The 23,792-nt window shown below is 52.0% G+C and overlaps 3 protein-coding genes across 10 annotated transcripts in view; 2 read left to right on the plus strand and 1 right to left on the minus strand.

Annotated features, from left to right (window-relative positions):
* Positions 1 to 15,764, minus strand: part of SLC31A1 (solute carrier family 31 member 1) — a 37,201-nt gene extending 21,437 nt beyond the window's left edge. Inside the window, exons 1-2 of one of the 5 annotated variants that reach the window (XM_071574577.1) lie at positions 15,567 to 15,606; positions 11,838 to 11,956 (exon numbers count right to left, since the gene is read on the minus strand). Coding sequence is in view for 1 of the 5 variants with exons in the window: in XM_071574572.1 (XP_071430673.1) it covers positions 2,181 to 2,378 (198 nt within the window). In the remaining 4 variants the exon portion in view is untranslated. Of the gene's footprint in view, positions 1 to 2,180; positions 2,492 to 6,344; positions 6,451 to 11,837; positions 11,957 to 15,566; positions 15,626 to 15,743 lie in introns of those variants that run through there. The other 4 variants (XM_071574576.1, XM_071574573.1, XM_071574574.1 and 1 more) reach the window with 4 other exon arrangements.
* On the plus strand, positions 15,493 to 16,182 carry LOC139681360 (uncharacterized). Its single transcript, XM_071574710.1, has one exon. It carries the CDS (start codon positions 15,493 to 15,495, stop codon positions 16,180 to 16,182), a length of 690 nt encoding a protein of 229 aa, XP_071430811.1.
* Positions 16,183 to 16,347: 165 nt separating this feature from the next.
* Positions 16,348 to 23,792, plus strand: part of FKBP15 (FKBP prolyl isomerase family member 15) — a 29,579-nt gene continuing 22,134 nt past the window's right edge. For all 4 annotated transcript variants that reach the window (XM_071574275.1, XM_071574279.1, XM_071574276.1 and 1 more), the window contains exons 1-5: positions 16,348 to 16,536; positions 18,030 to 18,139; positions 18,421 to 18,496; positions 19,288 to 19,357; positions 21,802 to 21,876. In XM_071574275.1, the coding sequence (XP_071430376.1) occupies positions 16,349 to 16,536; positions 18,030 to 18,139; positions 18,421 to 18,496; positions 19,288 to 19,357; positions 21,802 to 21,876 (519 nt within the window). In that variant the 5' untranslated portion in view covers position 16,348. The remainder of the gene's footprint in view (positions 16,537 to 18,029; positions 18,140 to 18,420; positions 18,497 to 19,287; positions 19,358 to 21,801; positions 21,877 to 23,792) is intronic.

The following is a 23,792-nucleotide window of genomic DNA, read 5'->3' on the forward strand; positions in this document are numbered from 1 at the left end:
TCAGATTCCAGCTGAAAGGTGGGATGGAGGTGAGAAAACAGAACCCCAGCACCTGGGGGTGGGGAGTTTTTCTTTCTTTGTTCCCTGTGTGCTGGTTTGACTTTTGGGGGGTTTTCTTTGGGCAGTTGCAGAAAAAGGAGCCAGTGCTTGTTGGTGAGAGCTCTTTTTCTGGCTCTGCTCTTTGCTTTTCCCCCTCCATCTCTGGGCACCCTGAGCTTCAGAGAGAGAGAGGGGAGAGGAGAGGAGAGAGGAGAGTCACGGCTGCTTTGGGACACTGCAGACCTTTTTTTCCCCCTTCCTGGGGACTGATTTGGACTGCAAGGAGATTCTCAGGAATTATCACCATTTCCTCCACTCCCAGCTTTTCCTTCTTTGGAACAGAGGGAGAGGGAGGGAGAGGGAGGGAGAGGGAGGGAGAGGGAGGGAGAGGGAGGGAGAGGGAGGGAGAGGGAGGGAGAGGGAGGGAGAGGGAGGGAGAGGGAGGGAGAGGGAGGGAGAGGGAGGGAGAGGGAGGGAGAGAGGGGGAGAGAGGGGGAGAGGGGGAGGGGAGGGAGAGGGAGGGAGAGGGAGGGAGAGGGAGGGAGAGGGAGGGAGAGGGAGGGAGAGGGAGGGAGAGGGAGGGAGAGGGAGGGAGAGGGAGGGAGAGGGAGGGAGAGAGTCCACGTGAGTTCATCCCTTGTCTCTGCCTCGCTGGGAAAGGACTGAGAACTCACCTCACAGCCAGCCCAGGTGTGACACTGACACTGCCCACAAATGTAACTCCTCCAGGAGGAACTCACTGTTTTGGGGGTTGTTCTCTTTTGGTTTTACTTTTGGTGCTGGAGGAGTAGTTTGCTCTGGTCTGTTTACAGTTATATCTATATCTACATATATATATATTTAGTAGTTAAGAACAGTTATCCTTCTTAGATCCACTTTCTAATGAAAGTTTCTTTTTCTTAAGTTTAATAAAGAGTGATGTGATTATTGTGGAGGAATCCTCTCCTCTGCTTTTTGGTAAACATTTTGGGTTTTCCCTCAAACTAAGACAATGTGACTGCATCATCATTCCCATGCCACTGCAAACACAACACAGCCCTCACCCTGCCAAATGCAAAACTGCAAGAAGGGCAGGACACCAGGAATGCTGCTGGGATTGGGTCTGGTAGGTCCTGGGAACGCCACAGGGCACAGGTTTGCAAAACAGCACTTGGCAGATGTTGCTGAGCACACATCTGTGACAAAGCCTGGCTCAAGGGAGGTATTTTGGGGTGACAGACAGACGCTGAAGGCTGTCATGATGCTGAGGACACTGACACTGACAGAATCACAGACTCACAGAATGGATTGGGTTGGAAAAGATCTCTGAGATCATCAAGTCCAACCCTTGGTCCAACTCCAGGCCCTTTACCAGATCATGGCACTCAGCGCTACGGCCAAGCTCAGGTTAAAAACCTCCAGGGATGGGGAATCCACCCCCTCTCTGGGCAGCCCATTCCAATGCCTGAGCACTCTCAGAGTCACAGAATCCCAGACTATTCTGAATTGGAAGGGACCCACAAGGATCATCAAGTCCAACTCTTAAGTCAGTGGCCCACACAGGGGACTGAACCCATGACCTTGGCATTATTACAGCCAAGTTTTAACCAACTGAGCTGATCTCAGGGTCTCTCTGGAAAGAAGTTTTTTCTGATCTCCAACTTCAATTTCCCCTGGCAGAGCTTGAGCCCATCGTGCCCCCTTGTCCTATTGCTGAGTGCCTGGGAGAAGAGACCAACCCCCAGCTGGCCACAACTTCCCTTCAGGCAGTTCCAGACAGTGCTGAGGTCACCTCTGAGCCTCCTCTTCTCCAGGCTGAACACCCCCAGCTCCCTCAGCCTCTCCCCACAGCACTTGTGCTCCAGTCCCTTCTCCAGCCCTTCATCTCTCCTCCTCACAGCATCAAGGGCATGACACAGGAACACAGCAATACAGATCCATGTCCCGAAATTCCCAGGATTCAGCACCCAGGGAGGAGGGCCTGAAGGCCCCTCCTTCCCCTCAGGAAGGGAAGCAGCAGAGATAAGTCAGAAAGGCTCAGATCCCAGAGGTGTCAGAGGCTGTGCTGGGATGGAGGAACAGCTGGGTACAGCCTGCTGTCCATGTGTGTGTTCAGCCAGGAATCACCTGGGAAGCCCCCACTCAAGGCCCTCAGCACTCACCTGGCAGCCAAGGACAGCTGAGGGTCCTGAGCAGTGAGGACACAGGGACAGCAGCGGGAAGAGGAGATGGACAAGCAGGGCCCAGTGACACGTATTGCCAAGATTACACAACTCCTGAATAAACAGACATTTCCTTGTGCTCTGTGGTGGTTTGTGCACAGCTGTTACACAACCAGACACAGGGGATGTGATCCACATGGCCAGAGAGCTGAAACCATCCTGCTGCCCCAGGGCAGGCTGAGAAGAAGGGGGCAGAGTCCTCAGCCTTGTGACACTCTTCAAAATCCTTTACTCTTAAAGAAAAACATTCATATTTGGAACTGCCACAATCTTGCAAATGTGTATCCTGCAATATTGGACAACTTCTGCTTCCTTAGAAAACCCAGGCCTAGTGAGGGATTTCACTTCCTATTTTATATGCCCTAATCAAGAACAGCTCCCAACCTAAACCAGACTTTTTTAAAATGAAAACTCACACCTTAAATGAAAAAACCCACCTTTTGCATACAAGATTCTTCATCATGCTCACTAACTCAGCATCCAAATTCCTGCAGGTTCAACACCTCCTGCATCATTGATGTGTATGAAAAGGAACAGCCTGTCTGTCTCCCACACAAAGGGTCTGTCCAGAAGGAAAGGACAGCACTGTCTGGAACTGCCTGAAGGGAAGTTCTGGCCAGGTGGGGGTTGGTCTCTTCTCCCAGGCACTCAGCAATAGGACAAGGGGGCACGATGGGCTCAAGCTCTGCCAGGGGAAATTGAAGTTGGAGATCAGAAAAAAATTCTTTGCAGAGAGAGTGCTCAGGGATTGGAATGGGCTGCCCAGAGAGGGGGTGGATTCCCCATCCCTGGAGGTTTTTCAGCTGAGCTTGGCCATGGCACTGAGTGCCATGATCTGGTAAAGGGACTGGAGTTGGCCCAAGGGTTGGACTTGATGATCTCAGAGGTCTTTTCCAACCCAACTGAGAAGAGAAGAGCAACGAGGCTGGAGAAGGGACTGGAGCACAAGTGCTGTGGGGAGAGGCTGAGGGAGCTGGGGGTGTTCAGCCTGGAGAAGAGGAGGCTCAGAGGTGACCTCAGCACTGTCTGGAACTCCCTGAAGGGAAGTTCTGGCCAGCTGGGGGTTGGTCTCTTCTCCCAGGCACTCAGCAATAGGACAAGGGGGCACGATGGGCTCAAGCTCTGCCAGGGGAAATTGAAGTTGGAGAGCAGAAGAAAATTCTTTGCAGAGAGAGTGCTCAGGCATTGGAATGGGCTGCCCAGAGAGGGGGTGGATTCCCCATCCCTGGAGGTTTTTAACTGAGCTTGGCCGTGGCACTGAGTGCCATGATCTGGTAAAGGGACTGGAGTTGGACCAAGGGTTGGACTTGATGATCTCAGAGGTCTTTTCCAACCCAATCCATTCTGTGATTCTATGACCTGGATTATTGGCTGTGACTGTTCAGTGGCCACATGCAGAAGCATTCCATCTGTCAGGAATGACAGCTATGTCAGGATGTGAGACAGGGAAATACCTGCAGGTTCATTCCTGATAACCATTGCTCCCTGGTTTGCTGCCATGGGAAGGACACACACCAGGCTACACAGTATGAACAGCTCTGCCCAGACTGATTTTACATGGTCCCTCCTAGCCCTAAGCCCTGTAAAACTGTAAAATCATCTCAGGAGACACAAAATGAAACCCAGAGTCAACAAGTGCATTCCCAGGTAAGCCAGTCCCAGTTTCCACAGTGGCCAAAATGACTCAATGTGCCCTTGAAGTGCATTCCCTGGCCTTTAATACAGGTGTAGGATTACTGATGTTATCTTCCAACAGCACAAATACCTTTGTCTCATGCAGATAAAAATAATGTGGAGGGTAATAAAGTGGATGGCATTGCTTTATTACAGGTCTCATAAAAGGGAGCCCAGCACCAGGTGATTCAGCAAACCTACAGATCTTTCCCAGCTTGCCCATTTTCACACAGCTCATTTTGCCTCTCTGGCTGCTTTCCAACATTATAATCAGACTTAGCCCAGAAAAGGCAGCACGTGTACAGGTTCAGAATTGGCTTTTAGATGTTTTGGAACTGGCTTTTAGGTGTTCTGAGAACCTGAACAGAAAGAAAACCACCCTCTCACAGAATCATAGAATGGATTGGGTTGGAAGAGACCTCTGAGATCATCAAGTCCAACCCTTGGTCCAACTCCAGTCCCTTTACCAGATCATGGCACTCAGTGCCACGGCCAAGCTCAGCTGATAAACCTCCAGGGATGGGGAATCCACCCCCTCTCTGGGCAGCCCATTCCAATGCCTGAGCACTCTCTCTGCAAAGAATTTCTTTCTGATCTCCAATTTCCCCTGGCAGAGCTTGAGCCCATCGTGCCCCCTTGTCCTATTGCTGAGTGCCTGGGAGAAGAGACCAAGCCCCACCTGGCCAGAACTTCCCTTCAGGCAGTTCCAGACAGTGCTGAGGTCACCTCTGAGCCTCCTCTTCTCCAGGCTGAACACCCCCAGCTCCCTCAGCCTCTCCCCACAGCACTTGTGCTCCGGTCCCTTCTCCAGCCTCCTTGCTCTTCTCAGTTGGGTTGGAAGAGACCTCTGAGATCATCAAGTCCAACCCTCGGTCCAACTCCAGTCCCTTTACCAGATCATGGCACTCAGTGCCACGGCCAAGCTGCGTTTAAAAACCTCCAGGGATGGGGAGTCCACCCCCTCTCTGGGCAGCCCATTCCAATCCCTGAGCACTCTCTCTGCAAAGAATTGTTTTTTCTGATCTCCAATTTCCCCTGGCAGAGCTTGAGCCCATCGTGCCCCCTTGTCCTATTGCTGAGTGCCTGGGAGAAGAGACCAACCCCCAGCTCTAGAACTCCTTGTTAATTTTTGGGAAGCCTTTCCACATGGATGATACAGACATGCTGATTTAAGCAATTCACACACGTTTTTCAGTGCCCAGTGTGGCCACACACTCATTACCTTCCAGCACACGGGAAAGCTTCCTTGGATAACAATCCAGGAGCACATTTCCCTCCTTTCTTTTCCAGTGTAAGTAGTTGTTTGTCTCCAATTGCTCCTCAGAAGGTGTCCCTGTGCAGACACAGCGTTTCAGGGTGGCCACTCAGCCATTCACCTCCCCTGGAGCTGTCACGTTCCAGCCAGAGGTTGTCACTGTGCCAGAGGTTGCCACAACAGCCACGTGTTGATGTCACCTCCTTATGGGAACACACTGGGATTTCCAGCATTCCAGGATGCCTTTTGAATGAAGCCTTGGACTGAAGACCTAAGAATTCACAAAACTGACTTTTGGAGAAATACTGAAACTTTCCCTGCTTGCAGAGAAGTGGATGCATTTCATTCCATTTTCCATTCCTCAACACAGAAACTTGTCCTGCCACAGCCAAGAAGCAAATTCTTTTGTGCTCCCAAACACCTGTTGTTTGGAGAAGCCTGAAGCTGTTTCTGGGCAAAAATGCAAGGTAGAACTCAGGTTACCAGCAGCAAAATTCATTCCACTGGGTCTTTCATTAAGCCCAGGGAACCATCTCTGTTTTGGCAGCTGGTTAAGGCCAAACTGGACTGGAGTTGGCCCAAGGGTTGGGCTTGATGATCTCAGAGGTCTTTTCCACCCAATCCATTCTGTGATTCTATGAAACTCTCCATCACCAGAGGCCCCTTCCTACTCTTGCTGTGTGATCTTGGCAAACAGGAGGGTGGAACAGGGACACACAAACAGCTCCCAGGTAGTAACACAACTACTTGGAAGGGAGCACAAATTCACAGCCCCAGTGCATGGAACAGACCATCTCTACACTCTCCTTTTGGAAATGCAACTGAATTACTGAAAACATTACTGAATATTGAATCACTGAACATCCAACCTCCAAGGCAGAAGATCTGCGACATCAAAAAGAGGAAAGGAACAATCAAATCAAGCCACTCTCTGGGAAGGAACTTGTCTTTGGAAGAGCCTTGGCCTCAGGACACTCTTCTGCCAGGACTGCCTCTGGGGCATGGAATGCTGGAACAAAGAGCCATCAACAATTTTCTGATGTGGGACAAAAAAACACTCTGGGAAAAAGCTTTGAACTCTGCCTTTTTCATCAAGCTTTCAAACCCCTGGACTGGCACAGAGCAGCTAATCCAAAGCAGAAATGATTCAGAGCTCAAAAATGCTGAGTACTTACTATTCCAGAGACAGGTTTTCCACCCACTGACTCCAGAAGAACAGTCTTTTCCAGGCAGGCAACAGCTCTGAGACGACCAAAGTTTCTCAACCCTCAGCTAATGCTGACAGGCACAATGCACATCCTTATCTATATCAAAGGCTAATCATTAACTATTATTAGCACCAGCACAAGCACTGGGATGCTCACAGAGAAATCCATGTCACAGCAGAAGGAACTCCTCAGTCTCCCTCACGAGATCTTTGCAAAAATGCAGAGATTTTGTAACTCCCTGACCAGAATAATGCACAGCAGAGATTACTTTCCAACCCATTAACCAAAACACACTTCTAGCATTAATTTCTCTGCCAGATAAATTAGTGGCTTTCTTGCTTTTGGATATTGTAACAAGGCAAGCAGCTTATTTTAGTATTACTATTGAAGTACACAGCATTCAACTGAGAGTTGGTGTAGGTGGGATACTGGGAGGAAACTCCTCCCTGGGAGGGTGGGCAGGCCCCGGCACAGGTTGGGCAGAGAAGCTGTGGCTGCCCCATCCCTGGGAGTGCCCAAGGCCAGGTTGGAGCACCCTGGGCTATGGGAGGTGTCCCTGCCCATGGCAGGAGTGGGACTGAATGGGCTTTAAAGTCCCTTCCAACACACACCAGTCTGTGACTCTATGATTTTATCTACCCCATAATGGAGCAATGTGACATGTTCAAAGCTGTTGGCCAGTTTTTAGGAGCTTTGGGGAGTGGTAAAAAAAACAATAGGGCAGATAGATGATAAATTGTGCAGAAATTCCTCAGCACTGTGTACAGGACAAACCCTGTCGGGGTATCTGGCTCTGCAGCCTCTTTGCTGGGAAAGCTGGAACCAACAACTGCTATGGGAAAAAAAACAAGTGATAAAGGAGAAAAAGTGCCATAAAAACAACTGTGCTGTGCCTGCAACACAAGGGGCCTCCTGGGAGGGGCTGTGGTTTCAAACAAGATTAAAAGCAAGAGTTACACAGAAAGGCATCAACTGACAAGCAGTGCACATGATCCTGCCATGGAGATGCCCTGGAGGGTCTCACTTGAGGAATTCAGGAAGTTAAGGCAAGTCATGCTGCTGCCAAAAGGTTGTTTTGAACTACTGTGTCTTACCAAAGCAGCACAACAGTCAGAACAAAGTGCATTAGGCTTTACCATCCACATGGCAGGATATTCCACAGACACTGCTGTGTGAAAAGAGCAGCACAAAAATGGCTTTGCACGTCCAACAAACCTGCAGCAGGAGCAGGAGGGCAGCTGTACAACTTCCCAACTATCTTGCTTTTAAAACCTGCTCAGGTTTCAGCCTGACAGTACCTAAACACAGCCCTCCACACCTGAGTGTCACCTCACACCACCTTACACATCAAAGTTCAGCACACCCCCATGAGATAATGCCTTATCCTGAGTTAATGAAGGGCACCAAAGCCAATGGCAACTTGATTGGTGTAAGACTCTCCTGGCAGAGAACCCAAGGATCATGACTCAGCCTCTTGTCAAATCCATCACACCAGGAGCTCAGACAAGGGAACCATAAAAGAGGCAGCTGAGAGAACCAGACCAACACTGGGTTACCTGCCCTGCCACAGCTGGGGCTGGGTGTGTTCCTCAGGAGCTTGTGCTTCCACTTCCCTTATCCCTTTGATGTCCAAGGGTTGATTTACCAACCAGGATCACACAGGGTGGGTATCTCACTGCCCTCCCACAGAGCCACATGACAGCAGCACTGGGGGATGTCCATGCCCTTCCCGAGGGATGGAGCAATGCCCTGGCATGGCCTGCCTGCTGGGAATGCCACCTCTGAGGCTGCTCCACCTCTGGTAGTGCTGCTCTTTCTCAAGTACAAGGTGCAAGCTTGAAAACCAGGCTGTGACAATGAGCTGTTGGGTCCCTTTGGCACAACACCTTCGGAGCAGGAAACGTTCCCAGAACCCCAGAATGTGCCAAATGTCCCCTGTACTCTGTGCTGGTGAGGCCACACCTTGAGTGTTGTGTTCAGTTCTGGGCCCCTCAGGTCAGGAAAGAGATTGAGGGGCTGGAGCGGGGCCAGAGAAGAGCAACGAGGCTGGAGAAGGGACTGGATGTGGCACTGAGTCACCTCTTAAACACCTCCAGGGACAGAGAATCCAACATGTCTTGATCCAACCTCACTGTGATCACCAGCCCAGGGCACAGAGTGCCCTGGGCTGGTGATCACAGTGGGGTTGGATCAAGGGTTGGACTTGGTGATCTCAGAGGTCTCTTCCAACCCAACTGAGAAGAGAAGAGCAACGAGGCTGGAGAAGGGACTGGAGCACAAGTGCTGTGGGGAGAGGCTGAGGGAGCTGGGGGTGTTCAGCCTGGAGAAGAGGAGGCTCAGAGGTGACCTCAGCACTGTCTGGAACTGCCTGAAGGGAAGTTCTGGCCAGCTGGGGGTTGGTCTCTTCTCCCAGGCACTCAGCAATAGGACAAGGGGGCACGATGGGCTCAAGCTCTGCCAGGGAAAATTGAAGTTGGAGAGCAGAAAGAAATTCTTTGCAGAGAGAGTGCTCAGGCATTGGAATGGGCTGCCCAGAGAGGGGGTGGATTCCCCATCCCTGGAGGTTTTTCAGCTGAGCTTGGCCGTGGCACTGAGTGCCATGATCTGGTAAAGGGACTGGAGTTGGACCAAGGGTTGGACTTGATCTCAGAGGTCTTTTCCAACCCAATCCATTCTATGATTCTGTGAGTTAGAAGGGCCCCACAGGGACCATCGAGTTCAGTTCCTGGCCCTGCACAGGCCCATCCCCAAGAGTCACAGCAGGTCCCTGACAGTGTCACAGTGGGACCACCCCTGGCTCCCAGAGCAGCCCCTGCTCAGGCTCCACAGGGAGGAGCCCAGCCAGGAGCTGCTGCCCTCCCCCCACAGAGCACAGCACCACTGAGACCAGCTCAGTTGGTTAAAACTTGGCTGTAATAACCCCAAGGCCATGGGTTCAGTCCCTGTGTGGGCCACTGACTTAAGAGTTGGACTCCATGATCCTTGTGGGTCCCTTCCAGGTCAGAATTGTCTGGGATTCTGTGAAAGGAATCACACAAGGAGGAGGCTGGGTCACAGGGAGGAGCATCTCCTGAGGAGGCTGGAGCCACATCCCTCCCAAACACCTCCTTTTCCAAGCTCCCAGGGACAGGCCAGCCTGTCAGCTCCCAGCTGAAGCTCAGCAAACACACTGAAACTGGAAGGTGGCCTCAAAGCACTTCTTAATCCTACAAAGATAAACCCAATTAAATTATCTCTAATTTGAAAAAAAAAAGCCTGAAAGTGTATGTACCATGGACACTCTTTCCCCCAAGAGATGCTGTGCTTAGAAAAGAAAACAGCCAAGCCTGTCAGGGTTTCTCTTACCCTGTTTAGCCAAAAGATCAGCTAAATGTATCCCAGAGCTCATATTCCAAGCTCATGTACCTTCATCAGAGGAATGAGATGGAACCTGTGATAACTAATGAGCATGTGTGGGAAAAGCAGGTTTGTAAAGTGCAGTGACTCCCACGAAGGCTCAGGAGAGCTTGAGGCACTGGCTGTCAGTTCCATGCCAGAAAACCTGGATCCTGTTCCCAGTTTGCTCCCAGATTCCCAGGCCTGATACCAGGACATGCTGAGCAACCAGTGAGAGCAGGAGATGCTCCATCACCGAGAGCATTTTGGCCTCTCCTCTAGAGATACCTTGACCTGCTGCATTAATTCAGATAAACATTAGAGTGACCAGATTATAAACTTGGACAGCTTTTTAAAGAGATGATAAATGACATTCCCACCTGAGATACAACTGTGGGATTTTCTGGTATTATATACATGGAAAGAGCAAAAAGCAAAGCAATTGTTGTGGCTGCAATCACAGCTGTTCAAGGGCCACTGGAAACCACCTGGAGATACCAACTGGTGCCACAGGGAAGAAATGATGCCAGGAAATGGCATTAAAAACTGCAGAAATAAAATAGGGTTAAAAGCAGAGATTTCATGGCTCCCACTCCTGGACTGGCTTCTAAATCAGGAAAGTCCAGTTCCAGGACCAACAATAAAAGGCTTTAGAAAGTGCAGCAAAATAGGATTTAATTTGTTTACAATAACTAGTGCCATCATTCTCTGCATTAACAGGTTCCAGCTTTCAGCTGAAAAAAATAAAGGTTAATGAAAAAATCCCTGGTCTCATGTCCACTGGGACCTAATTGGGAACATTTCCAGAAAATTAGATTGAAACAAAAGGCAATGGAGTAGATTAACTAAGATTGGATTTTCCTGAGGAAAAAAAACATAAACTAGATTGAGTCTTTTTCATCTCCCCTATGAAAAAGCTGCCAGGACTCCCAGAGATTTCCTGGCAGACTCCTGGAGAAGCTGCTGCTGGCAAAGTGCTTCAGAATTTTGCTCCAGGCTCCTGACAACCCTGAGCTGACCTTCAGCCCAGGGCAGAGAGGGCAGGTCTGCAGAGCCCTGGCTGTTCTCTCTGGGACAGAGGGGTCTTCAGAGCAAATAAACCAAACAGGAAAGGAGAAAATACCACATTTTAGTTCAAAAACTGGAAAAATCTTTCTTATTTTGTACCTAATGTCTGACTGGAAAACAAAGCAGCTGAAAGGCAACTCCTCAGGGCCCTGCTCAAAACTCAGAGTGTGAACATGGGAGATCTTGTCTCTATTTGTAATATAAAACTGGGACAGGTTATTCCCAACACTCTCCCTTCCCAGGCACTGAGCTTTTGGTCAGGGATGGAGTGTCTCACTAATGAAGTGACACTTCACTTACTCTCTCCTAAAAAGTAACAACCCCCCCCAAACCTTGTCCTTGTACCACTGTAGGTCTGAGTCAGTGGCAGGGATGACACCTTTGAAATAAAAATGCAAAAGTGGCTTGATTTGATTGAATTCCTCCTCTCTACTGGCAGAAATCATTGTATTTCTGAGCCCAGTTAATAAACTGGCATAGATTAGAAATCTGATATGAAATGAAAAGCAAATCTCAGTAGGAAACAGTTGGAGAAAACTTATCAGTTCTCCACATGAAGTTGTGTGGGATCCTCCAAGTCCTGCCAGTTTTAGTATTTTCAATACTTTTTTTCTGGTCAGGGAGGGAGTAAAAAAAGCAAATTTTTTTGTGTTTGTAGCCAAAAGCTTCATTTTAATTTTGCATTGTAGAGCAGAGCAGTGACAGCCTCACCACCCTCTGTTAAAAAACAACCTGCATTTAAACAGCAACATTTACACCTTATTCCCAGTGCCCCCTTTTTAATAAAGAAGGGGGAAAAGAGTCCAAAGCCTGATGAAAGCCTCAGGAAATGTTACATCATAAAGTGCATGATTTGGGATCATTAAACTGAGCACAAACTTACCCTATAAGATCATGGATTGTTACTCATGAAAAATCCTCCAAAAGCTTCACTGCCCTCAGGCTCAAGCAGAGGCAAGTTAAGATCAAACAGGTTGAAAGTCAACTTAATAAACACTTGTGAGGAGTTTCACCCACCTGCACACAGAAAGCAGCACTAAGCACTCCTGAGCTTGGCTTCAAGCACCAACAGGAACAACTGCTGTGCCTGGGAACTCTGCAGGGCCACCAGCCCACTGCAAACTCCAGGATGAGGACTAGGAAGAAAATTTCAATTAAAAAAAGGAAGTGGCTAAGAGAGGGCTGAGGTGTGATGTTTGCTGAGTGCTGCAGGATGTGCTGCTCCAGCCTCCTCCCCTCTGCACAGGAACTGGAACTGGGCAGTGCTGAATCCCACTGAATTCCCAGTGGAGCTGAGGGAGCTGGGGGTGTTCAGCCTGGAGAAGAGGAGGCTCAGAGGTGACCTCAGCACTGTCTGGAACTGCCTGAAGGGAAGTTCTGGCCAGGTGGGGGTTGGTCTCTTCTCCCAGGCACTCAGCAATAGGACAAGGGGGCACGATGGGCTCAAGCTCTGCCAGGGGAAATTGAAGTTGGAGATCAGAAGAAAATTCTTTGCAGAGAGAGTGCTCAGGGATTGGAATGGGCTGCCCAGAGAGGGGGTGGATTCCCCATCCCTGGAGGTTTTTCAACTAAGCTTGGCCGTGGCACTGAGTGCCATGATCTGGTAAAGGGACTGGAGTTGGACCAAGGGTTGGACTCGATGATCTCGGAGGTCTCTTCCAACCCAATCCATTCTGTGATTCTCTGGATGTGGCACTGAGTGAGAATCCACCATGTCTTGATCCAACCCTACTGTGATCACCAGCCCAGGGCACTCTGTGCCCTGGGCTGGTGATCACAGTGGGGTTGGATCAAGGGTTGGACTTGCTGATCTCGGAGATCTTTTCCAACCCAACTGATTCTATGATTCTATGAAAACAAAAGGGAAATATATACAGATATAACAGTGGGCTATGGAGATGTGAGGGGATCAGCTGGTTTGTTCAGCCTGGAGAAGAGTCTGAGGGGACACTCATTGGGGTCTGCAGCTTCCACAGGAGGGGCAGGCACTGAGCTCTGCTCTGTGTGACAGGGACAGCACCCAGGGAATGGCTGGAGCTGTGCCAGGGCAGGGACAGCATCCAGGGAATGGCTGGAGCTGTGCCAGAGCAGGGACAGCACCCAGGGAATGGCTGGAGCTGTGCCAGGGCAGGGACAGCACCCAGGGAATGGCTGGAGCTGTGCCAGGATAGGGACAGCACCCAGGGAATGGCTGGAGCTGTGCCAGGGCAGGGACAGGTTGGATCTCAGGGAAAGGCTCTTCCCCCAGAGGGTGGTGGGCACTGACCAGGCTCCCCAGGGCAGTGGGCACAGCCCCAAGGCTGCCAGAGCTCCAGGAGGGTTTGGATGATGCTCTGGGGCACAGGGTGGGATTGTTGGGGTGTCTGTGCAGGGCCAGGGGTTGGACTGGATGGTCCTGGTGGGTCCCTCCACCTCTGTGATTCCTGATACCTGCACCTAAAAGAACTAAAGTCAAGTGCCACATTAGGACTGGGCCACATTCACTATTTAAAAAATATATATCTTGACATCAACTTGATAAAAATAGAGGAGCCAAAGCAAGAAACTGTCTCTTCATCTAAGCAGCAACACAGGGACCACAGATACTGGAAGTTGATGTCCATCTGCCCTATCAAGGTTGGTAAAATCACCACCCACCAGAAATTTACATCAAATTATTGCACAACTACTGTGTGTGTGCATTGATTTTATGTCTTCTTTTAACACGTTCTCAACCCTTTCCAGGTTTCATTTAAACTAATCACACATCCTGCAATACAAAAGCTGCTTCACCTGACCTTCTCCCTCTGGAAGTGAAATCCCTGACATCCCAATCCTGCTGTACTCCCACTTGAATAAACCCCCAAATTGCTGCAAACACAGCACTGCAACAGAGCTGGCACCTTCCTGCTCAGACACAAACACCCTGTGAGTAATTATTAGTACACATTTCCAACCAAGTGAATATCCAAAGCCAGGAAATCCTTCCCCCCTCTCTGTCGTTCTGATCCCTCCCCTGCCTTCGGTTCCTCTGCATTTGGACACCACTTCCAGCTGAGGTGGTGAAATCAAAGCCAGCAGGTCTCACAGAGAAGGAAGAAATACCAGCTTTTCAAGAGTGGGTAAAACCTACCAAAAAAACCACAGGATAAAACTCACAACACAAAACAAGCCCACAAAGTGGCGTATTTCCCGAGGGAGGTGAGGCCACACCTTGAGTGTTGTGTTCAGTTCTGGGCTCCTCAGTTCAGGAAAGAGATTGAGGGGCTGGAGAAGGGACTGGATGTGGCACTGAGTGTCCTCTTAAACACCTCCAGGGACAGAGAATCCACCTTGTCTTGATCCAATCCCACTGTGATCACCAGCCCAGGGCACAGAGTGCCCTGGGCTGGTGATCACAGTGGGATTGGATCAAGGGTTGGACTTGGTGATCTCAGAGGTCTCTTCCAACCCAACTGAGAAGAGAAGAGCAACGAGGCTGGAGAAGGGACTGGAGCACAAGTGCTGTGGGGAGAGGCTGAGGGAGCTGGGGGTGTTCAGCCTGGAGAAGAGGAGGCTCAGAGGTGACCTCAGCACTGTCTGGAACTGCCTGAAGGGAAGTTCTGACCAGGTGGAGGTTGGTCTCTTCTCCCAGGCAACCAGTAGGAGAACAAGGGGAGCTTGAGCTCTGCCAGGGGAGGTTTAGGTTGGAGATCAGAAAAAAATTCTTTGCAGAGAGAGTGCTCAGGCATTGGAATGGGCTGCCCAGAGAGGGGGTGGATTCCCCATCCCTGGAGGTTTTTCAGCTGTGCTTGGCCGTGGCACTGATTGCCATGATCTGGTAAAGGGACTGGAGTTGGACCAAGGGTTGGACTTGATGATCCCAGAGGGCTTTTCCAACCCAACTGAGAAGAGAAGAACAGCAAGGCTGGAGAAGGGACTGGAGCACAAGTGCTGTGGGGAGAGGCTGAGGGAGCTGGGGGTGTTCAGCCTGGAGAAGAGGAGGCTCAGAGGTGACCTCAGCACTGTCTGGAACTCCCTGAAGGGAAGTTCTGGCCAGGTGGGGGTTGGTCTCTTCTCCCAGGCACTCAGCAATAGGACAAGGGGGCACGATGGGCTCAAGCTCTGCCAGGGGAGGTTTAGGTTGGATATCAGGAAAAAATTCTTTGCAGAGAGAGTGCTCAGGGATTGGAATGGGCTGCCCAGAGAGGGGGTGGATTCCCCATCCCTGGAGGTTTTTCAGCTGAGCTTGGCCGTGGCACTGAGTGCCATGATCTGGTAAAGGGACTGGAGTTGGACCAAGGGTTGGACTTGATGATCTCAGAGGTCTTTTCCAACCCAATCCATTCTGTGAATCTGTGAGGGGCAGCGCAGCTGTTTCCACGCCGCAGAAAGCACTCGGATTGAAGTCACTGCAGGTGCTGCCCGCGGGTAACTCGGCGGCAGCGGAACGAACGCGCAGGGCCCGGCTGGCCCCGACCTTCTCCCGTGCCCCTCGGGCCGCGGCACGGTCCCCACACGGCCACGGGGGCCCTGCGGTGGGTCACGGGTGAGTCACGGCCTCTCACGGCAGGGCCGGCCCGGCGGGGCCCGCCTGTTCCTCCGGGAACCGCGGGGCCGCCCCGGGGGCCTCTCCCGCACCCCCCGCGGTATCCCCACACCCCCGTGTCCCCCTCAGGCAGCCCCGGCCCGGCCCGAGGCCCCGCCTGAGGGGATGGCGGGCGCGGGGCCCTCACGCCGAGGGGGACACGAAACCCCCCGGCGCTCCCGATCCCACACGTCACTCACCGCGCGATCGCCACGAGCCCGCGGCGCCTGCGCAACGCAACGGGACAGGCCCCGCCCACCGGGACAGGCCCCGCCCCACCGGGACAGGCCCCGCCTTACCCCGAACCGCCCCGCCCACCTGGACAGGCCCCGCCCACCTGGACAGGCCCCGCCCCACCGGGACAGGCCCCGCCTTACCCCGAACCGCCCCGCCCCACCGGGACAGGCCCCGTTCTATCCGGGACAGGCCCCGCCTTATCCGGGACAGGCCCCGCCCCACCAGACAGGCACCGCCCTACCCCGGACTGGCCCCGCCCCACCAGACAGGCCCCGCCCCATCGGGACAGGCCCCGCCTTACCCCGAACCGCCCCGCCCACCGGAACAGGCCCCGCCTCACCGGGACAGGCCTCGCCTACTGTGACAAGCCCCGCCCCACCGAGTCAGGCCCCGCCTTATCCCGGACAGGCCCCGCCTTATCCCGGACAGGCCCCGCCCCACCGGAACAGGCCCCGCCCCAGAGTTTCGGGTCTATCGTCACAAGCCCCGGTCGCTGCCCAGCTAAGCCCCGCCCCCGCCCCCGAGCTAAGCCCCGCCCCCTGGCACCCAGCTAAGCCCCGCCCCCTGGCACCCAGCTAGGCCCCGCCCCCCGCAGTGCCACCCCGGAGATCCTTCAAGCCCCGCCCCCTACGTGTCAATAAGTCCCGCCCCTTGTGACGTCACCGCTCCAGCTGCCCATAAGGAGTTCCCGCCAAGCCCACCCCGTGTCTGTCCCCGAGGCCCCGCCCACTTCCGCCCCGCCCCCATGACGTCAGCGTACTGCTCCCGGTACCGGTCCCGGTCCCACGGGAGCGCCGTGAGGCGGCGCCGCCGCCGGGGCTGGTTCACGTTGCCGGCCCAGCTCCTGCCCCCGTTCCACTTCTCGCGCCCGGTCTCGGCGATGTTCGGGGCGCCGGAGGAGGACGACGCGGATTTCCTGTCCCCGGCCAGCGGGTGAGCGCCGTGGGGGCGCGGCGGGACCCCCCTCATCACCCTCTGGCCGGACAGGCCGCGGGGCCGCGGCCCCGGGGAGGGCCCATGGCCGTGAGGGCGGGCCCGAGGCCTGCGGGGCCCGCGGCCGGCACTGCCCTGCCGGGGCTCTGCTCAGCGCCGGGGGTGGGTCCCGCTGCCGTGCTGCGGGGGGAGCTCGGGGCGGGCCCCCGGCGCGTCCCCCCGGGCCGGGCGCTCGGGCCGGGCCCCCGGCGCGTCCCCCCGGGCCGGGCGCTCGGGGCGGGCCCCCGGCGCGTCCCCCCGGGCCGGGCGCTCGGGGCGGGCCCCCGGCGCGTCCCCCCGGGCCGGGCGCTCGGGCCGGGCCCCCGGCGCGTCCCCCCGGGCCGGGCGCTCGGGCCGGGCCCCCGGCGCGTCCCCCCGGGCCGGGCGCTCGGGGCGGGCCCCCGGCGCGTCCCCCCGGCGTGCCCGAGGGTCGCTGCCGGTACCGGAGGGGCCAGGAGGGGAGAAATCTGCGTTTTCACTTCGGTGGGAGGTCCCGGAATTGCCCATTTCAAGCCCCAGCCCACTCAGAAGTTCTCTGTTTCTGTCGGTACCGTGTCCGTGTTTTATCCAGGGTTTGTTGTATCCTCTGACTTGTTGCCACTCCAGGATTCCTCGCAGTTCTAAGTCCAGCTCTGCCTACTCCTCACCCCCTTCCAGGACCTTCTGTTCAACAGCTCTTACAAACTAATCTTTCTTTAGCAAATTCAGATTTTTTTTAAAGCAGGTCTTGCAAACTGCTGCGGGTCCCCTGAGAGGGTTGGTGTCCTTTGAGTTACTCCTTGTTCTGTCATACCAGGAGTAAACTGAACTTAACTGGCCTTAAAGCAGTAAAACTACAAAGCTCATCTCTTGAAGGGACAACCTACAGCATTAAACCCTCTGCCCTTGGCTGGGAGAGCTTCTGCCCTTTTAAAACTTAATAGGAGAACGTGTTTCCTGGACATTTAAAGAAAACCTCAGGAGCTGAGTGGTGGCTTCTCTGTTCTCTCACAGTTTTTTTATTACTGTAGCAGTCAGCTGGTTTATGTGAGGCTGGTTCTACTCATGGCTCCAGAGTAACTTCTTTTTTGTGTAGTTTCAGTCCTTCTTACCTTCAGTAGCTTTTGAGGAAATGAAACACAATTGTAGCACTTCCTCAGCTCTTCATCTAGAAGTTCTGCTTATTCAAAATTAAGTGGCTAATTAGCATAAAGCAGCTTAACCTGCAGCCCTTTGTTTATTTCTAAAGTGATGGTAAACAGTTTGTATTTGGTATAACTTATAATTAAAGGTGTTCATTGTCTATAAAGTCTGTTAAATCACAGAGTGCCCTCAGGTGAAGGGACCCACAAGGATCATCAAGGCCAACTCTTGAGTGAATTGCCCATATGGGGATCCAACCCACAACCTTGGTGTTATTGGCACCGTGTTCTGACCAACTGAATAAGGTTCAATGGTTTTGTTTCTCTTTCCAGTGCCAGGTTGGCCTCTCTCTTTGGTCTGGATCAAACAGTCTCGAGCCTGGGAAATGAATTCTTCCAGTTCACTGCTCCAAAGCAGCCCAAGAAGAGTCAGACAGCAGCTGGTGAGAAACTGGGCTTGAGTGTGGGAAACAACCTCAGCTGGGTGTGTGGGCAGGGAGAACGAGGGCGTTCTGAGGGGGAAAATAATTCCCTGAGTTTTCCTGAGCTGTGTTTTCCTCCTGGCCCCTCCCACACCCCGGCGCTCTGTGGTGGCTTCGGAATGGGAGTCTGTGTTTTGGTTTTCTGCTGCCGCTGTTTTTCCCAGGGGGAGGGCCGTGCTGTGGTGTTGTGCCAGGCCTGCTCTGTGCCCCTGACAGCTGTTCCTGATGTTTATTCCCGGCAGGTCAGGCCCAGAAGGCTCCCGTGGCTCCGGCAGCCCCGGCAGTGCTGGTGGCCACCGCCGTGCTCGCCTACCGATAGTGAGTGACCCGGGCAGCCCCTGCCCCTGCAGCTCCCTCATCACAGGGGGGGATGGCTGGGAGGAAACTGTTGCTCACAGACATGTGTGTGTGGTGGAAATGCTACAGGTCCAGCTTTCTGTTCAGGGGCAGTTTGGGTTTGTGCAGCTCTGGGTGAGGCAGGTGGTGAATGAAGAGCAGGGCCTGGATTTGGCTGTGGTGGAGCTGCTGGGCTGGATCTGAGCTGCTTCAGGCAGCTCTGTCAGGGGTTTGGGTCTCCTGCTTTTGAGAACTGAGGCATGAACAGAAGGGCAGCAGTAAAATTCTCTGTTTGCTGCCATCTCTCATCTGGGAGAAGAGGAGTTTTCAAATCCAGCTCCATAATGTGTGCTCTTTGTCCATGGGCAAGCAAGAATGTCTCTAAGCAAGGCAAGGCTGCCTTACATTTTAGGCCTGAGGACAAGGGGGCACGATGGGCTCAAGCTCTGCCAGGGGAAATTGAAGTTGGAAAGCAGGAAGAAATTCTTTGCAGAGAGAGTGCTCAGGCATTGGAATGGGCTGCCCAGAGAGGGGGTGGATTCCCCATCCCTGGAGGTTTTTCAGCTGAGCTTGGCCGTGGCACTGAGTGCCATGATCTGGTAAAGGGACTGGAGTTGGCCCAAGGGTTGGACTTGATGATCTCAGAGGTCTTTTCCAACCCAATCCAGTCTGTGAAAGGGCCCTGAACTCTAAAGAATTAAAACTCAGCAACAGTAGAGAGAAACTTGAGGCAGGGACAGTTCTGCAGCTGAAATGTCTCACTTGTCTTCCAGTACAAATGGGCAGTACTTGAAGCAAGGCAAGTATGGAGCAGCTGTGGTGGGGAACCATGCTGCCAAAGAGGTGAGAAACACTTCCTTCTCTGACATTCTAGTGCTGAGGGTGTGCTGGGGTGAGCTGTTTCTCTGAGCTCTCCAGGTTGTCACTGATGTTGAGGTCTTAGTTCCCTGCCTTCCTGCCCCCTGGGTTTCCTTGTGTCCCATCCACTGGTGGCATCTTTTCTGCACTCCATCAGTTTGGAAGATCTCTTGCACCTTGTGCCCAAAAGAGTTTGCCATGTTTCAGACACCTTTTCCAGTGTTTCTGGAAGTTATTTTGGTGTTAGAATGTCTTTGACAACTGGATCACAAATCTGTGCATGTGGAAATCAATTTAAAGAAAATTTGTCCAGTAGTGCAGAGACACTTTGCTTAAGTTTTGTTCTTTTGGTATCCAAAATATCTCTCCTTCCCAAGTGCTCCTCTAAGAATACAGAACTGAGGTGCCCAAAAAATTGGTGTGTTTGAAGGTCCTTTGAAAACTCTGATCTGCCCTGGATGTTGTTTTCTATGATGTTTCATATCCCCCAGTTCATGTTTTCTCACTATGTTGCTTCTGCTTTGGGAAGAACAAAATAAACAGTAGTTTGGGAAAGTAACTTCCTGAGTCAGTGATCTGAGAAGTGCTGGGTTAGGTTGAGGTTGTGTTGAGGTGTGTTTTGGGGGAGCTGGGGAGGGAAACTAAACCTGAAGGGAAGTTCTGCCCAGGTGGGGGTTGGTCTCTTCTCCCAGGCACTCAGCAATAGGACAAGGGGGCACGATGGGCTCAAGCTCTGCCAGGGGAAATTGAAGTTGGAGATCAGAAAAAACTTCTTTGCAGAGAGAGTGCTCAGGCATTGGAATGGGCTGCCCAGAGAGGGGGTGGATTCCCCATCCCTGGAGGTTTTTAAGGTGAGCTTGGCCGTGGCACTGAGTGCCATGATCTGGTAAAGGGACTGGAGTTGGACCAAGGGTTGGACTTGATGATCTTGTAGGTCTTTTCCAACCCAATCCATTCTATGACTCTGTGATAATGCTGGTGAGGGGACTGGAGCACAAACCCTGTGAGGAGAGACTGAGGGAGCTGGGGGTGTTCAGCCTGAAGAAGAGGAGGCTCAGGGCAGAGCTCATCACTCTCTACAACTCCCTGACAGGAGGTTGTAGCCAGGTGGGGGTTGGTCTCTTCTCCCAGGCAACTGCCAGTAACACAAGAGGGCATGGCCTTAAGCTCTGCCAGGGGAGGTTTAGGCTGGATATTAGAAAGAAATTCTTTGCAGAGAGAGTGCTCAGGCATTGGAATGGGCTGCCCAGAGAGGGGGTGGATTCCCCATTCCTGGAGGTTTTTCAGCTGAGCTTGGCCGTGGCACTGAGTGCCATGATCTGGTAAAGGGACTGGAGTTGGCCCAAGGGTTGGACTTGATGATCTCGGAGGTCTTTTCCAACCTAATCCATTCTATAATTCTATGAATGTGGCACTGGGAATCCACCACATCTTGATCCAACCCTTGATCCACATCTTGATCCAACCCTTGATCCACATCTTGATCCAACCCTACTGTGATCACCAGCCCAGGGCACTCTGTGCCCTGGGCTGGTGATCACAGTGGGGTTGGATCAAGGGTTGGACTTGATGATCCTGGAGATCTTTTCCAACCCAATCCATTCTGTGATTCTAAACCATCCTTCCTGAGGATGCCTGTGTGGTAACACATCCCTCTGGGAGCAGGTATTCCCAGGTCACCACTGAGCTGTGTCCAGTGCAGGTCCATAAAGGAAAGCACTTTTCCTTAGTGGGTCATGTCTAATAGAGCCAAAGATGTCAATATAAAGTTATATCTGTGTTCTTTAGTGCTTGGAAAGCTCCTCTAGCTCAGTCTGTTACACAACAATTGGTTGATGTAAAGCAAAAATGAAAAAAAAAAATACACATAAACATCCTTAAATGGAATATTAGGGAGAATTCCTTTCTGGAGAGGGTTGTCCAGCCCTGGCAGTGGGGGAGTCCCCATCCCTGGAGGGATTTAAAAGCCACATGGATGTGGCACTTGGGGACATGAGTTAATGGTGGCCTTGGCAGTGCTGGGGGTGGTTGGACTCGATGATCTTAAAGGTCTTTTGCAACCCAAATGACTCTGTGACTGTTGTAGGCCATGGGGTGGGTTCTGTGTATGGAAGGGTTAATCTTTTTACACTGGAACTGTGGAAAATGTGAATTAGTTAAATCATCCTTTTTATTGCAAAATAATGAGTTTGAATTGCTTGATTCCTGCAGCTAAATGAAACCCTTTGAAAATAAGCCAGAATTAATAGTTGTTACAGAACTGTACTAAGTATTTTTCCTGTGAAAAATGCTGCTGCAAGGTCTTACTTACTTGACAAATACATACTGAGCCTTTGGCTCAGAGTTTGACAAAGCACTTTAGAATTGAATGTCTTTTGAGTTTGTGCTTCTGTGTTCTTTTTCCCTGCCCAATTCCTTGTGGAATCCAGTACAGGATCCTCCTCTACATCAGCCAGCAGCAGCAGATCACAGCTGCAAGGATCCACCCAGGCTTTGTGCTCACGGTAAGCTCTGGCTTAGGGGAGTGCTCAGTGGTGGGGATTCTTCACAGCAAACACCAGCTGGCTCTGAAATTCCTTCTGAAGCCTTGGTTTATAACCTTTGGGATCAAACACCTCACTGACACAGCCAGAGGTGCCACAAGGGCACAGAGTGGCTGGAGAGCAGCCAGGCAGAGGGACCTGGGGGGACTGAGGGACAGGAAGCTCAACAGGAGCCACCAGTGTGCCCAGGTGGCCAAGAAGGCCAAGGGGATCCTGGCCTGGATCCAAACTAGTGTGGCCAGCAGGCCCAGGGCAGTGACCCTTCCCCTGGACTCTGCCTTGGGGAGGCCACACCTTGAGTGTTGTGTTCAGTTCTGGGCCCCTCAGGTCAGGAAAGAGATTGAGGGGCTGGAGCGGGGCCAGAGAAGAGCAACGAGGCTGGAGAAGGGACTGGATGTGGCACTGAGTGTCCTCTTAAACACCTCCAGGGGCAGAGAATCCACCTTGTCTTGATCCAACCCCACTGTGACCACCAGCCCAGGGCACTCTGTGCCCTGGGCTGGTGGTCACAGTGGGGTTGGATCAAGGGTTGGATTTGATGATCTCAGAGGTCTCTTCCAACCCAACTGAGAAGAGAAGAGCAACAAGGCTGGTGAAGGGACTGGAGCACAAGTGCTGTGGGGAGAGGCTGAGGGAGCTGGGGGTGTTCAGCCTGTAGAAGAGGAGGCTCAGAGGTGACCTCAGCACTGTCTGGAACTGCCTGAAGGGAAGTTGTGGCCAGGTGGGGGTTGGTCTCTTCTCCCAGGCACTCAGCAATAGGACAAGGGGGCACGATGGGCTCAAGCTCTGCCAGGGGAAATTGAAGTTGGAGAGCAGGAAGAAATTCTTTGCAGAGAGAGTGCTCAGGCATTGGAATGGGCTGCCCAGAGAGGGGGTGGATTCCCCATCCCTGGAGGTTTTTTAACCTGAGCTTGGCCATGGCACTGAGTGCCATGATCTGTTAAAGGGACTGGAGTTGGACCAAGGGCTGGACTTGATGATCTTGTAGGTATTTTCCAACCCAATCCATTCTGTGATTCTATGAAGGGCTGTTCTCCTCCTCCTGTGTTGCACAAGAGGCTGTTCCATCTGCCTTTTGCACAGCACTCCTCAGCAGAGTCCATAATCAACCCTGTAGGAGGTACATTATTACCTCTGAGCACAGGGGGCACATTCTGGGGTTTGCAGCCCTGCAGTGGGTACAAACAGAACAAAATTCCTCCTGCTAAGAATCTGTAGATAAGAGACTGAGAGAATACAACTGAGTAAGCAGAAGGAAATGACAGCAAGGAAGTGTTTTCTCTCAGAAAATTGAGGCTCAGCATTCTCCTGCTCTGGAGAACAGTCTGGAGCATTGTAAGGAATCTCTCAGGAAGTTGTTTTCTGCCAGTTTTACAGAAAATTGAAGTGTTTGTTTGCTGTTCTTAGCTTGTCATCAGATGACATAATATTTCTTGGTTTGATAGACAGAAATTTCACTCTGAAATAGCAGAATTTCTGTCCCTGTTTGTGACCAGGTTGTTGGTTTGTGACAATGTTCTCTAGTTTTATAAGCATTTTTTTGAAATATTAATGGGTTATATATTCAGCTTCTGGTAACATGGATTTTTAGAAGTGAGGAGGGGAGTGACTTCTCTGGAAATATAATCAATACTTATGAAAAATAGATGCACTTAAAAATGTCAGTATATTCTACAGAACTGAGATTCAAAGGAGCTTGTGAAAGGTTCATCTCGTGGAAGCTGCTGCATCTATGAAGAACTTAATATTTGCTCAAGTATTTGAGTTATAATACAAAATAAAAGCTGATTTGTGCATTCAGAACTTGGGCAGTAGAACAGCAGGGTTCTTCCTCTCCTTCATTTCAGTAGCTGTTATTTTAAGCTTCTTTTGGATGT

The sequence above is a fragment of the Pithys albifrons genome, chromosome 20 (genome assembly GCF_047495875.1).
Source record: "Pithys albifrons albifrons isolate INPA30051 chromosome 20, PitAlb_v1, whole genome shotgun sequence".
Lineage (NCBI taxonomy): Eukaryota > Metazoa > Chordata > Aves > Passeriformes > Thamnophilidae > Pithys > Pithys albifrons.

What these genes read in the sequence shown, in the direction of transcription:
- LOC139681360 (XM_071574710.1), top strand. Translation starts at nt 15,493, where the DNA reads ATGGCGGGCGCGGGGCCCTCACGCCGAGGGGGACACGAAACCCCCCGG.